Below are 16699 nucleotides of genomic sequence, written 5' to 3' on the forward strand. Positions count from 1 at the left end.
ACTGATTGTGTGCGGTTTCAAGTATTGCACTTTGGACAGATTATAATTAGTTGTTTAATTTATTTATTCGCTTTATTGTAACGCTTTTTTATTGTCCTTTCCTTTTATCCTTAGAATAAATCTTTTACTTATTACTTCAGACTATGATAATAGGCCCAAAAATCTTAGGGACAAATTTTAATCGAGAAACGATTTTAGTTTCTTTAAAGATTGAGCTTGCTCGTTATTATGAGCTGCATTACTGCATTATTAGGTATGGTCTGTATGACAAAGAAATATAAGGTAATAAAATGAATCAAGGTAATTAATTATTTTTCAATCCAGGTAAAACATTACGAGTATTACAAACACAAAATCACGCCCTCTTTCCGTAAGTTAGGCAGAGACCAAAGAATAACAATTGTTCAAATCTTACTTTTATGTTTCAATAAGAAATTATTAATTTATATCTTACGTAAACCAATAGCCAAGGATGTACGAAGACTACGAAGGTTATCCCAATATCTATTATGAATACACAATTAAAGATTACAAACATACGTACCACAATATGACTCAACAAAACCAATAATTTTGAGCGTTCTCTACGAAAATACGAGCATGATGGATGATGTTTAATATAATTTATTTAACCCTACAATAGAATGAGTGTAACTTGTTGAATAATAGCGTGACGGGTTCAAACCCAACCCATTCTGAATAAAATATTCAAATTCAATGAACACACGACCTAGTGGTATAATTTCGTGTTGTTTTCACTCATGTAGTCAATAATCGTCTATAATTTACTTTTTTCATTTTCTTTTCTATAAATAATAGATGCAATAAATACAAGGATTGATATAGAAAACTTTTGTTTTGTATCCAAAAATGTTGCTATCTAAAAAAAGAATTGTATGAATTTTTCGACCTGGCAACAAATGACATATTCCCGCGACTCGCGACCGTTTTCATGATATTTATATATCATTAATAATTCAGTCATCCATTAAACCTTTCATATTGTTAATTTTTAATACGTTTCCTGCTAAAACTTTATCAAAATGGGTATAAAATTGGTCATGAATTTTTGATAAATGATATTGCAATCTAATTTTGGTAGACCACTGGGTATATCTCAGTGGGTTGGAGAATCTGTTTGCGTCGTGTAAATCGTTCCAGTAAACGAAAGTACTTCAAACTAGTTGCACTTATGAATGAATAAACGTTTAAGTTAGTTGAGCTGTCTTTGACGCGGTTAGGTTAGTGGTTATGATGCAGGTAATAGAGTTTCAAATTAAGTTATAAGGTTCCTGTAGTCGTGGAGCAGTAGTTGACCCGTGCGACACCGCTTACATAGACATTTTCATGCCCTATTTACTATAAAATAAGGCGTAAGTTTAAAAAAAAATAGCCTATAATTGTCTTTAACTATCATGGTGCATAATTATGTAAAAAATGGTTCACTTGTTTGGCGTATTTGTAACGTGGAAGTAAAAGTTACGTATTATTAAATTTATAGGTCAAGTAAGATGTTAAAATTGATCTATAGAAAATTCTTTTGTTTGATAAAAACTTCCCTACACCAAAACCGTTAGTGAAATTTCCGGGTATAGCAAGTCTACTGTATTCATTGAGATTTCTATGAGGCTATATAAATGTTTTGTTGAACTTTGACGTGCTTTTAATTACGAAGTTTTAATTAAATATTTCACGTAACGGAATTTTCAATGATGCAATTTTTCATTCGCGAAAATATGCGTTCGGAAAATGGCGGCCGCTGCGCTACCAATTAAATCATGAGCAGTTCTGATAAAATTATTTTTCGGCTCATATTCAATATAATTTAAGATTAAATTTCGCATTTATTTAGTATTGTCAAAAACCTATAAAATTCCAAGAGTTGTGACCACTACTATACGCAGAAATGAATGCTTTTGCGGTTAAACGCATTACGGATATTATTCTTACGTTTATGCTTTGCAGTATTATCAGACAACCCGTGACCATGGTCAATGCAATACAATCGAAACGTCGGGTAAACAAATAAATTAGCATACCAAACCTTTAACTTTTTAATCCGTTTAAGACCCGTTGCATTGTAATATAATATTCTTATATTTTGTAACAGGTTGAAGATATTATTTCTAGGTTACTCTGCATTTGACGTACAAATTTTTCTTTTCACAAAACAACGACAAGTAAATAATTAATACATCACAAATTGAATGTGTTGCACTGTTTATTTAGTTACACATTGTCGGCTCTAAAGCAAACCTAACCTAAAAAAACGCAGCAAGCGTGTTGGTCCGCCGAAAACCGCCAAAAGTGCGCAGTCCACGTGCTCGAGCGATCGATTGTCAGGCTTCACAAGGTTAAGACGAGAGGGCCACGAGCCGCTCACTTTATCTCATTACACACAATCCGCTTGTGAACTGCGACGATTCTATGTGAATACTTCACTTATATAATAAGTACCTATCTTTTTATGTAGGTATTGAAAGAAACTGATCGTTCTTCTTTATCCCTCCTTTCCATTAATGGTTTAAAAAAATGCTGATGTTGGTTGACGGGTCTTCGACTATTACATTTCATATATTTTTATATATTTATTCAATAAACTTTCGTAATATTTTCCGTCAAAAATTTGGGAATAGAATAAAATTGTCTTAACGTTAAGCCTAGTCAGCCTAACATACACATTTCCGTATTCATGATGAGTATGTCATACAACGTTTCACATTAGACACTTGACTATGATCATCGCTTAAATAAGTACAAAATTTGAAACAAAAAATCTCTACAGCATTTACTTAGCACGCATGGAACCGTGTGGGGTTTGACATAATAAACTTCAAACAGAGAGAATGCAAAAAGAGAAAATGAAAAATAACAAAACACTGTCAAATTTGGAGAGCCGAGCGTCATATTTGTAAAAGTTATTTAAAGTTAGTTACTATGGTAGAGATGTGTCCGCATTTTGGCTTCTCGCTTTTGCAGATGTTTGATGCATAGCGGAATCAAATAGACGCGTGAGAAACCTACCAAATGGCGCAAAAGGCAATTTTATTCGAGCGATTGGTATTTGAAAAAGAAACGCAAGTAGATCCATACTGTTGTTTATCTCTTCAGCTAACTTAAAGATGCACATAGTATGCTCATATTTTGTCAATAAGTAGCTGAAGTAGTATTAAAAGTGACTTTGCATTTCAAAGAACGTCAAAATAACAATATTATCTAGCAATTCAGAATTCAGTTTTGTATTCTTTTTGTTTTGTGTTTCTATAAATACATGAATAACAATCTCGGAAAGCTTTTCTTTTTTAGCGGACGCAGATGGAGACGTTCTTCCTATTATTTTTTTGTTGCTTTGATAAAGACTATCCCTCACTTTGAAAAGCTCTTGTGTCGCGGGGACTTTTACAAACATACAAATAACGGACACAAAGTATAACCATACCCGAAACAACTATTTATGAATTGAATCCACTACCGACCACTGATAGTGTCGCGGCGAATACTTTAACCACTGCACCACGGAAACACGTCATCTGATGTAAAATACAACTTCAAAATGCTCATAGTCTTGATTAAAACAATTTCCATTTCCTCAAACAAAAATGAAGTCCACTTTAATCTAAAATGGCTTAAACACAAAAACTAGTGTTGAATAATTAACAAGTTTTCTTCGCTTCGTTCAGCCATACATTTTAGATGAGCTATGCACTCGTCTGTTGTCCCGTTTTAGACATTCAGTACTTTCCTCTTATTCTTTTTAAATGTGCTTTAAGTTGATTGCTGGTTTTTATTACTTTGGTTTATTATGACAATGTATCAAATGATAAAACAATAAGACAGGAATGCTACCTCGATGACTCCAGTTTGAGAACTACTATTGGGTTAGCCAACAAACAATTTTTCACGGTTGAAAATATGTTACTAATTTATCGGCTAGTCTATAATCAAACTTATTAAAATGTTATTATCTGCGCCCAGTCTTCGCCAAACAAACAAATAAATGAACAAACTCTTTCAGCGAGTCAGAGATTTACTTGTATTTACCAAGCAATAAAATATTCCTAAACATAGGAATAACTAAGCAATTTCAACTGCCCAAAAGCTTACTTCCCACTTACAACTACTAATTACAAACAGCCTTAAAATAGTAACCAACACTATTTTCACTTCTATTCTCGTCTAACTTTAATCGCAAATGGAACCTTTCCTAAAAATAACCTCAAAAAGGACAGTTACTTGTTTAATTGATATTTAGAAGTATTTCCCAACATCGGAAATGAAGAGAGCGGTAGGTATATTTTTAGTTCCTCGCCCCCACGTCTCTTGTACAGTCAGCTCCAAAAGTAGCTGAACAACTTCATATTTTCAAAACCTCTGTGTTACGTAACTTTAATAAATAACTGATCAAAATCTAGAATGAGTTAGAATTAAACATTTCAATCAATGGCAAATGGTTTTTTCCATGGAATAATGTGCACTTTTCAGTAAAAAAAGATTGAGTATGATCAGCTACTTTTGGAGCTGACTGTACTTGTGACAGTCTATAAGGAAACGTTGGTATTTTCGTAAACATTAAACGATTGTGAACAAATGTCTGGGGTATTTTCGTAAGATAGATTTGTTCTTTTTAAAGGTTAACTTATTGGACATTGATACTCTTAAAATAGTGTAGGTGGTAGTAGCCCGGGGTCTTTCGCAAACTAAAAATATTGAACTATTTGCTTCAAGACGCTTGGATGCGTGCATGATGATATGGGGTGAGCTTACCAGGCACCTTTACAATTAAGAAATATCCCTACTACCCTCTAATCCCTATATATTCTCCATATATCATATTTGAATGCGAAAGTAACTCTATCTGTCTGTCTGTTACGCTTTCGCAGTTAAATCACTTACGGTGCTGAAAGGGGGAGAAGGAGTTAAAAGAGGGGATGAATGTTTGTATGGCAGTTCTGTCCTAGTCTAGTCGTTCGTAGTATTCGTAGTTCAGTCTAGTCCTAAACCATGCGGACGAAGTCGCGGGAAAAAGCTAGTTCTTAATGATTCTAAATTTAATCTTATTTCTTGAGGGACTTAAAATAATTATCACAAATCTTTGCCATGAAAAGAATATTAACAACAAGCCAAGAAAATAAGCCTGTAAATAGATTTTTTTTCTAGTAGGAAAGGGCTTTCTATTACTTTAATAAAATAGAATATTATGAGTGTCTTGGCAAAATATTTTGCCTTAACATTTATAACGACTGCTCTGTATTTAGAAATATACATAATATAATAATATACTCCAAGATTTTCATTCAACTTTATTCATTAAACATTTAGAACTCAAGAACCTTTACATTTTCCTCAAAAGCGATTAAAACCAGAATAAAAGGAGTAAGGGAATTAAAACTTCCTGTTTTTCAATTTCCTTAGCTTACTTTTCACATGGTACGGAAATGCAAGGTAAACATACAAAAGCTTCAAAATTGGACTCTTTAAGCCAACGTTTGAATCGTAATGGTTTGAAAGAAATATGGCTCTGAATAAGGTTAAGACGGTATTGTGTATTCCGAATAGAAATGAAATAGACGGCTTTCGAGTAGTAGTAATACTTAAAAAGGTTATGTGAGTTTTTAATGCTTCATGGATATACTTACTATAATAGTGACTGTTGACTATAAAGTTAGATGATTTCTTAAGGAATACGTTGCAATAATACTTTCAAAATAATGGGTTAAATAACGTTAATTAACGAATTGACGCAAAACAAACAAACGTGTTCGAGTTAATTCCCGTATCCTATTACATAATAAACAAGAACGAGAGTTTAAAAGTTAATAAATTTGAGGTCCAAGGTTCGATTCTTGCAGCTTCAACTCCAGTAATAGTGATATAGGACTGATCTTTTAAACACATAAAAGAAAAAGAAAAATTAGCTTAAAACTTTTCCGATGAACTGAGAACTCTACTTTCTATGCGGGAAAAGTAATATTACAAAATACTGTTTTTACGTCCGAAAGTCGTAAATAAATATGTCATCTCCTAAATATATAAGTAAACATATCGGCAAGTATGTTATAGATAAGGCAGCACTCATGGAGAGTAAATCGCTCAGATAAAGTTATTTCCCATGAGAACTGTGTTATCTGAGTATCTGAAATACCGCTATCTCTTTACCTATCTTAGTAGGTTTCAAATCGTGCGATAAAAAGAAAGTGCTTTTATTTTTAGGCTTTTTCATACATTCTCTTAGTTTAAAAAGCGGATTTAGCTAAGTAATATAAGAAACAAGGTATCAGATTTACTAGGCTTAGACTTGAGACTAGAGACATGTATTAGATAATATAATCGATATTTGTTTTAACATCGAAGAAAATTTCATAAAAGAGTGCTTTTTTCAATTTAAGGAGAAGTGTGGTATGCGATTGTCTTTGAACAATGTTGAGACGTCATGCATATGAGAGAATTTAATTTAGTTTAACGGTCTTAATATCAATCAAAATCTGCTTTAGCAATGAAAATATTATAACAAAATAACGCAAAGAGGGCAGGCATAGGAATCTTACTACAGAAAATACATATGTAAAGTGCATACACCAGGTTCAAATCCCGGTTACGACACTTCAATTGACGATACCAACAAATAATTATTCATACAAATAGAAAACAGAAATCATTTTTACTCCAATTCTCTTACCATATTCCGATATGACTTATCTATTAAAACGTAGCACAAAGCTTTTATCTCAAACGAGAGAGCGAAAAGTAGGAACGTTTGTATAAAACGAAGGAGAATTAAGTGCACTTGGTCTTTACAGCCGCTGGTCCAGGGCCGGAGGCTGTTATCTTGTTTTATGTGGGACTCTACGACTCTGCGACCTCTATGTGAAGTGTACGGCCTTATTACTATTGTATGAGTTTAATTGTAGCAACTTTAAGATGTTATTTAGGTTTGTGGAAGTAGTGGTGTTTAAGGATTTCTACGATATTGAACAGTCAAAATAGATCAATTGTTTTTTTGTTCTCGAAGATATACATACAATCCGGAGTGGTTTATAAAGCAAAAAAGTCAGAAAATAATTGGTTTCTTATAACAAATTATTTATTGCAAATTACAGTACTACTTGGAGGACATTTGAATCTCGTATCTTTTATTATTTGCGGTATTTATAGCGAACGGCAGAGCCATTATTATAGACAAGCGTACTTTTAAATTTGCGTCTGAGGGATTTTTTCTAAAGATATATATATTTTTCCTACAGGTAATTATTCAAAAACCTTATATCATAATCAACTAATCATAACCAGTAAACCAATCTTATTGACAATACTGTACATGGGATATAATATTATCTTTTTTCAATTACACGTATTATCTCCTCCACTAACCCCGGTTAAAGGCACGTACTTTCACAAAAGATATCGTCTAAGTAACTCGGTTCCAAGAATATTGTGCCTCAGACTCGGGAACGATCTTAAAAGGGTTCCCTCTTTGATGTCCTTTGAGATATCATACTAATGACATGCAAGTTTAAGATGGATTCTTTTACGAGATGTATATTATGTAGTGGTAAAAAAGAATATTATGATCTTGAGATTATGGATAGTGATTTTGTGAATGATTTTGTAAAGACAGGGTAAGGTAAGTTGACAATATTTATGGATGGGAAATGTTGACGTAAAAAAAGGGAATAATAATTATAGAAAGATAAGTAAGGAAAGGCTTATAGAATCAATAGGAGCGCAGACAGAAACTAATGACGACAGTTTTGTTTAATTATTTAATTACAAATTTCAGACCTGTTTCAAAAAATATACTCACTATGTAGCCAAAATGATAACTTTTAAGTTTTCGCGTTGCATGTTTAATTTATAATAGGATACGGGATTGAACGCAAACACGCATTTGACTTTAGAATGACAAATTTTGAGGTCCCAAATGCAATTTTTGATATCTAAATGTCTAAAGTCTCCTGTGACAATGCCGTAGCAGGCAGTCAGCCTGCGACCATAGCGTGTGTAACCTGCGCCAAAACGCCGAAACATTCTAAAGTAAAATGCTTATTCGCGTTTGAAAATCCAGAAATCCTTTATGGCAATTTCCTTACTTACCACTTTACCTACCATTACCATTACATTTTTTTTTTAACTCGATGTCCGACAGCCCTGTCACCACACCTAGCACACTTTTCTCAAGATTTTTTCAAATGTTTTCTCCTTAAGTTATTAGCATTACAGGAAATAGCGCTACAGGTTTCATTAACCACCATGTCATTCATATCATATGTAGTAAATATCTATTCTTTAAAGCAACTAGTGCGAGCAAATAAAAAAAGTCACTTACTAAGCCACATTATTCTCAGTATGCATTATCGGGATAGACTCATCTTTTTACTCATTTTTATCCCGCGCTCCCGGTACCATCCAGCTTATTAGAGCATTAAGTAATAACTATCGCGCAGTTCAGTGCCTTTGACAACTTTAAACCGTTATTAAATGGCTTTAGCTTATTTATTAGACGATGTTTTGTTTATCATTTATAAAAAAAAAATACTTTTAGTAGTAGACTATTTTATTTATGGTTGAAAAAAAGTATTTTTAACACCAAGGATTTGAAATATGGACTCGTTACTTAGTAGTACGTACACGTGAATAAAAAAATAAACGTTCAACCAGGTGTAAACATAAGTGAATTGAACAATCTGCGTTTCATAATTTGTTTGTTATTTTTGTTCCATGTAACTGTAACGTTGTCAAATGTTGTCTAACATAGAAATCAAAGTCGTGACATCATCATCCGTCATCATATTAGCTGCTGCTAGAACAATCAATAGAAAAAAGTCACAGCAACCGGGAATTATTTCACATGTCTTCGTTATCACGGAGACGCTTAGCACATTTACTGAAGGCTTAAACCTAAAGTTACACGAACGCCTATAGACTGATCTCTTGACTATACCATTCGTTATTACTAAACTACCAATAGAATAATCAATAGTAAGTAATTCGCAACAACCGGGAATTATCCTACATATTGTTTTTCGAATCACAAAGACGCTCAGTACATTTACCGAAGGCTTAACTATTACATACATCTATAAACTGACCCTATCAAAGATTACTTACCTCAGACACAAGCTTACAGTCCGTTGAGTGCAACTGGTAGTACGTGATTGCGTTATCGTGGATCAAAGCGGAACCTTTGACAGAGTAACCTGAGTTTACTGATTGAATATTGAAATTAATTCAATATCCTACGCGCCGCTGGTAAAAATACCGGCGAACGGAATAATCGATTGTGTTTTATTTTAATAAGGTTTGTGTAGGGAAGGGTTTGGGAAGGTGATACCACTGTTACATGGGTAGATTTTTTTATATTTGTATATTATTGTATATTTATATTTATGCTCTGGTCATTTTTTTACAAGAAAGCTTTTTCAATCTTTGCCCATGTTTATGTGTGTCGTCATAAAGACTTTTGAGTTCATGTTAACAAGTCTTATAAAAGGGTACCATGACAATAGAAAAACATAAACATTAGGCGCACCTAGAGTCATCAAATTTAGAGACTGAAGTCTGAGAATAATGTATGGAAATAATAATGTAAGGCGATAGAAAAATGGCATCAATTATTTACAGAATATGTAAAATTCACGATCTCCGTTTTTAAATGAACGCAGCATAATAAGTAATAGTTAATAATTTTCTTAGTATAAATATACAGGTATAAATTTGGAAGCACGGTTTTGGCATAGCGTAAGTTAACTCATACAAAACAATCAAGATAGTTATATACACTTAAGTATATAATTTACCCGAAAGTACATTATAAGTATGCCTCAATGCACTATAGTCTATCAGTGCAATCTCATGACGTCAGAGGGACCTTCGGAGAGAATAGACCGCTTACACTTGCTCCGGCTAAGGCGACTAAAGGATTATGCTAATAGGATAAGCAGAGTACACTTACTCGGCTAAGAAAGTATGATTTCAGCGTTCCGTGTGATTACTGCATAAGGTATATTATTAGGGTATTGTGTATTTTGGTTATCTTGTACAGAAATGATGTTGCTGTATAAACAGAGGTTTTGAAACGTAGAGGTATATTATTATGCCTGTTTTAAGTTCTATAACTGAAACTGTAGCATTTTATGTATGTTTTGGTTTATTTGTATTAATAGAGAAACGCTGAAAACCATAGTTGTATTGTAGTTACGTATAAATTATAATTTCTTTACATGTACCTAAGCTAGCTTAGGTACATGTAAAGAAATTATAATTAGAAGTAGTACAGTAGTAGCAGAAGTACAGGTCTAGACCTGTACTTCTGCTAATCCTACATTTTGGATAGAAATTTTTACCTAATTTGTTTGTCTATAACAGCCATTGACGTATTAGTTTTTTTGTCTTTATTTTTAATATTTGCACTGAGAATCGCTTTTCAGAATGTGAGAAATTGATATTATACTAGAATATCTTCTAGTACTATTCTTTAATTAGAAAAAAACTTATCAATGCTAACATCACACTACAAAAGTTCTGAATCAATCAAGTGTCTAACTTACAAAATTTTTATCAACAACTAATTATTTCGTAGCAGCTACGACGTAGACAGCTACGTCAAGTTCTACGAGTAATTCAATCAATCTTCACCATAACTTAATTACGTATTTTCAATCTCAAAATTTAAATTGAAAAAGTATTTTCTTATCCCATTAAAGTAGATTATAATTTTACAAATTTCTGATGGGATAATGTAGAGAAATTTTGCAAAATATTAAACCTACCTAAAAGTCATTAATTTTCTTCTCAATGGCATCTATAAAACTAAAAAAGATATCTACACGCTACAACATGAAATCACTTTATGCTGCAACATGAGGCTACATGCTATGATTCTTAAAAACTTTATTTTCTTTGTTCACTATCATGCATAACCGCATAAACCGAACCAAGAAATCGACCGATTTAAGAAGAAAGAAATATATTTTACTAATAAAAATAATACTACATTTTTGTCACCCATAATATTTCACATTTTTCTAATTATAGCTTATTTTTTATCTGAAAAAGTACAAATCAAGAGTATTAAAGAAATTGTTTTATGCAGGCGAAGTCGCAGGTAGAACGTAGTATAGATGTAAATGATCTCGCATTTCGTTATTAATCGTGAGTTCACCTTCGTTAAGTTAGTTGACAAGCACAAGTACTCAGGTTCTGTTCCCGACGTCCCCAAGGACTTGCTGGTATTTTAGATTTCACGTTATTCTGTTCTGTTGCGGGGTAAACAATCTTATGTAACTTAATCATTTAATAAAGCATTCGTGAATAATATGTTTTAGCAATAATGTTTTTGAATTACTTATCGAAACAGTTAATATATCTTGAGTACACGCCAATAGTCGCCATCAACATACAAAAACTAAAATCAAATGTCTTCACGCAACCTCTAAATATATACTTACATACTTATAAAAAGCGACAAAGTGGACCCCGCCAACTGGGAGACGGCGACGCGGTAGACCCCATAAAAGATGGAGAGACGAGCTGGACACCTTCACACCAGAATGGTATCAGACCGCCGGAGATAGGCTACAATGGAAATCTTTGGGGGAGGCCTTTGCCCAGCAGTGGGACGATACGGGCTTATAATAATAATAATAATACGCCCGCAGGGCACCTTGAGGCGAGGTGACGGGGAGTAGCGACCCCGCGGTACCTGAGTGCTCCAGGGGGAAGTCACCCTTCCTCATCTCCGGCTTGCCTTAGTTGGCTGGTCGGAGTGAAAACTGACGAGGAAGCGGTCCCCCGCCTCTGGCTTGCCTTCATTGGCCGTCCAGAGTGGAGTCGCAAGAGCAGAGCTCCCACTCTGTTCGGAGGACGGATGCTGAGCGTAAGATGGCTAGTGGGCCAGTGATGCCTGAGCCTAGCAAAGGCGCGTGATCTGAGTTTAACGTCCAGCGAGGCCTCTCCGTCCTTCAGCCGCTCACGTCCCTGTTGCCCCCTTGTTGCTATTGATGCGACTTGTTTAGGGTGGCCCAGTTTGTGAGTTGGCAAGTCTCCGCCTGCCATTTTCACGTGTTTTCAACATTGTCGTCGGCAGGCGCCATAGCACCCGTAGTTCCCATATTTTCAATCCATCAGCACCCCATCCAATAGCCCTAGTAGTTTATTCCCGTAGTTATATCATAGTTCCCCGCAGCCCGGCGATTGTCCATGGGACCATTTCATAGTGTTCACAGGGATAATCACCGGATTGTGACACCTTACATATTTTTTGCATATTAAAGCTGTCTAAATGGGCTTCTACGTGTTGGCTTCGGCCCCACGCACGCCTCCTAAAAGTCCGGGACTCTATAGTCCCGAGATGTTAAACAGACATACATAATAATAATACTTATAAAAAAAGAATTCGTTTAAAGAAACTGAAACTAATATAATAAGAAATAGCATTTATTCGGAGGAATCAATTTAATGTCGCATAATAGCATTTTGAATTCTTCAACCGTCCGATACCTGACTCTCAAAGTTATATTAATATCTCATTAATGTTTGCAAAAAATCGTATGGAATACAAAAACACTCCCGTTTCTTTATAACTGCACAGTTAAAAGACATAACATAGAAACCGACCACTATCTATCGCTAAACTCTCTGATCAACTCCGTTTTATATAGTTCCGTATAGACCTATATTAACATAGCACCTCATTTATAGGCTTTTGAAATATGAGCATTGATACCGGACTGTGTGCTCCATTTGAATTGCCGACGTTATTTCAGTACTCCCAAGCAAACGTTATAATGATCATGCGTTATGCCTGTTTGTATTGTACGTTTGATATGCGAATATGGAATAAAGTGCAAACTGATACTACAAACTGTATTTAAAGCTTTAGTTTTTCGGGAATCGAAATATATAAAAGTTTGGTAGCTTTTTCTGGCAATATTATTTAACCTTGTGAGGGTTTGAATATAAAAAAAAAAGATTGGATATTGGTTTTCTCATAGTCATAATGTTTTTTGAATTCACGATTTTCCTCTGGAGTTTTAACAGCACAGTATTATCAGTATCTCCTTAATATTAATAATGAACTTAAAGTACTTGTAAGTGTTCCTTGAAAATGTTGTTCACAAATTTCACAACCACTATAAAGATAAAATAACACTTATCAAAATATTTTTGAATCACTTCACGGAAATCAATTTTAATTGGTACAAAAGTATAAAGATACTTATAATTATACATAGTTAAAAGTTAGTTCGTGTAACGAGAGCTCGCTCAACGAAAGTTGGTCAAACAATCAGAGTTACGCCCGAGCCCCGACGGCATGGACGCCACAATGCAATTGCGACCACAACTTAACTAGTTAGTTTATAAAGGTTTGCTCACTATAAATCTAGTTGCTTGTTTAGCTTTCTTTTCTGGCGTGTGGTTTACTTGTTTTAAAGTTTGTTATTTTGCCAGAAGGCTTTTGTTGTGACTTGACCGATGTAGCGAATTTTATATGTTCGGTAGTGACAAGTAGCAATTTGTTATTTAAAATTACTTAAAAAAAAGAATGGTTGCGGAATATGCTTTAAGCACAGATCAGTTTTTTAAACAAATTTTTAGGTAGCTACTGCGTTGTAGATAGTTAATAGTAGATAGCAATCTGGCTTTTTTTGTACATAATAATAGATCAGATTTATACCGTAACACGAATATCCAATTCCCTATTTCATTGTGCTTGGGTTGCAACGGCTGATGTTAAAGAAAATTGAAAGAAAAGATAATCAAACATTTATACGAGTTTGTAATTTAGTTTTTGATAAATTCTCTAAACTTTAAACAAGAGTTACTTTCTTTTGAATCATATCTACTTTTATTTTTACATTTTAACTTTTTTTCAACCATATAGCCAATTGGACGTTCATAAAAAAAAATATTTTATTTTGTTCTTGTTGATTTTATGTTCAGAGTTTTCATTTAATTCATTGATTCATATAGTTATTAACTCAAGTAAAAACTTACATAAATCTGCGCAGTTCCCTAATGCAATGGTACAAACTCAGTGAAAACACTCCGCTTAGCGGTCACACTCGAGACGCAACCAGACGGCGTGTTACCGCAACATCGTTTGATCTGCTTTCTCTTATACAAGGCTTGGTATACTAAATTGTATTTTTCATATATTTTAAAGCTAGTAAGTAAACCTTCGTACAAAGAATAATAATATTACATCCTTTATTTACGGTCTAAGGCAGAAACTAAAGAAAGCGAGCAACGATTCCTAACTGCGTATTTATTTTGTCGTCCTTAACTTTGTCATTTCATTGTCTTTGTCACCCGTAGCGAATATTATATTCCAAGTAGTAAACCAAAATACGTGACAACAATATTTACCTGATTTTTCGTAACGACATTGAGTACACAGTTAAACAAAAAATCTAAAAAGACTAAAAATTATATTCAGGACTTCGAAGCACCCTATGCCAAAAAAAACGTTCTAACAAAATTCCGGACATACAACTTGCATTAATTTAACAAATAACACCAAAATAATTAGACATCACTCACCAAGCCTCTTAAAAACGAAAAAAGCTTTCGCACTCCTCCACATCCTACTTCAAAAAAATTAAAACCCCCATCATCACAGCACTGACAGATAATAGTCAATAACATGAGCCACATAGAACAGAAGGCAAGTTGCTATGTACATGAACACGAGTATCTGGACAAGCATGGTGTTCCACCGCCGAGGACCGACTGTCTCACGAAAGAACGAAGCCATATGACCGCAAGGTGAATAACAAATACCAATTACAAAATCATGTGCGATGTAATCCGATACGTGTTTGACACGTCACTAGTAATCTTCTTGTGTGTGTGTGTTGGTGAGGCTAGACGGGAATTGAAGGGCAAGTTTTTTAGGAAAATAGAAGATTAATTGCATCATTTGTGTTGGAGGACTTTTGGCAAAGAACAATAAACAAATAATGTGTCTTCTTAACTTTGTAACTTGTATAAAGTCTGTCTATGACAGAGTGAAGTGGAAGAGAAAGATCAGGAAGGCTGACCCCACAACTACACCATTTATAGTATGGAATAGAGAGAGAGAGTATAAAAACGTATCTATAGTTAAATCAAGCCCTGTAAACTGCTCATACAGTTTGTATATACGAATTGACTTATTGTTAGGAAGGGGCTTTTACATTAAATTATCTATTATCTTGCATGGCATGAATCCGGACCATTATGTACGACTGGATTACAGACGGACACAAAGTACAAGCAGACTCAAAACAACTATTTGTGGATCGCACAATAATTGTTTCGTGTGAGAATCGAACCCGAACTACCGATGTAATGTCAGTGGCGTGGCGACCGTCACCACTGCACCACTTATCTTTATATTCCTGCCTATTTTGCCTATAGAAGTTACTCTAAGATTACGGTCATGTATTTCTCGGATGTTCAGATAGTTAGGAAGAAGTTTAACACTGAACAAGTTAGTTCGTGAGTTCAGGTGAGATTATAATTATAGAGAATTATATTATAATATCTCAGAAAGGAAGTTTTGCTGGTGAAATTTTCCTAGAATTGTCGACCGGACTTAGGAATAGACCTTTAGAATTAATGTAGCTAAGTAGTTCCTGGTAACGGAAATCCATCTGGCGAAGCTTCTATGTAATCAGCGACCGCTAAGATTCTATTTAATTTAATCCAATCTCCAATCACTAAATGCGTTCTGCAAATCTGCTATAGCCCGACAACTTTGTAGAGCCTTGGCATGCATTTAAAAATAAAGAAGCTGTATCAAAAAGAGCACATTCAGCTACATACGTCTACGGATCATTGAGGTTAAAAATTCTGAATTTAGTATTCCCCCACTAGCCGCGAATCCTGCATATAATATATCCTCTCTACTAAGTTGTTAAACTATAGGAGTAGTCTTTTGAGGAATCCGATCTTCATTCTTCAGTTAAACGCAGTCTTTCATTAAAGCGCCAACGATGCAGTTTCAAAATCACAAAATGCCGATGCTAAAATATCGTGTAATATTGTGAGGAAATATTCAAACAATGCACATTTACCTCGAGATGATTTAACTAAGTAAATTCCTCCCCGTTATTGTACAAAATACGTAGCTCCTCGAATAACTGCACGTTTGGCGCAGTGATTAACGTGGTCACCTCGTCGCAATAACTCCGAATCTCACGCATATTGGATGATAGGGGAAAAGAAAAGAAGTGTTACACTAGGAATTGATTTCTAAAAAGATTGCGGAATTAATGTTTGAGTTTACATGTGAGCGTTAGCGGCAGATTGTAAACACAATTACGCAAACGAATTATCTATGAAATGAAAACTCGTGTAAAGTCGATGTGTTGATGACTTTGTAATATTTTTGGGAAATACATAGAAAAGAGAGAAACAGAACAAAGACACAAGTAAAAAAAAAGAGGGGAGGAAGCAGATAGATAATTCTAAATAGAAGTCAGAGTTTGGTAACGTGCCCTATAATTAATAAATGATATTAGACTCATCTCCTATTACATGGGACTTACATTGTGACGATACGCGGGTGTATTTTCATACACCTCTGCCTGCACTTTCGGGTATATCAGGCATGTATGTCTATTTATTAGGCCGGGGAAAAAGTCTTTTCGCATTATAGTATGTATATGAACTTGTAATAAAATCTTTTCTTTACACAAAAAGCTCGATATTTGGGTAC

The 16699-nt window shown here is 34.3% G+C and overlaps 1 protein-coding gene across 8 annotated transcripts in view; it reads right to left on the reverse strand.

The window, feature by feature from the left end:
* ATP8A (ATPase phospholipid transporting 8A1) overlaps positions 1-16699 on the reverse strand; it is a 133663-nt gene that overhangs the window by 67789 nt on the left and 49175 nt on the right. Inside the window, exon 1 of one of the 8 annotated variants that reach the window (XM_076116213.1) lies at positions 14539-14713. The exons of the other annotated variants lie outside the window; for them this stretch is intronic. Within the exon in view, the coding sequence (XP_075972328.1) occupies positions 14539-14581 (43 nt within the window). The 5' untranslated portion in view covers positions 14582-14713. Of the gene's footprint in view, positions 1-14538; positions 14714-16699 lie in introns of those variants that run through there. 8 annotated transcript variants of the gene reach the window in all.

This window comes from Anticarsia gemmatalis, chromosome 7 (genome assembly GCF_050436995.1).
Source record: "Anticarsia gemmatalis isolate Benzon Research Colony breed Stoneville strain chromosome 7, ilAntGemm2 primary, whole genome shotgun sequence".
Lineage (NCBI taxonomy): Eukaryota > Metazoa > Arthropoda > Insecta > Lepidoptera > Erebidae > Anticarsia > Anticarsia gemmatalis.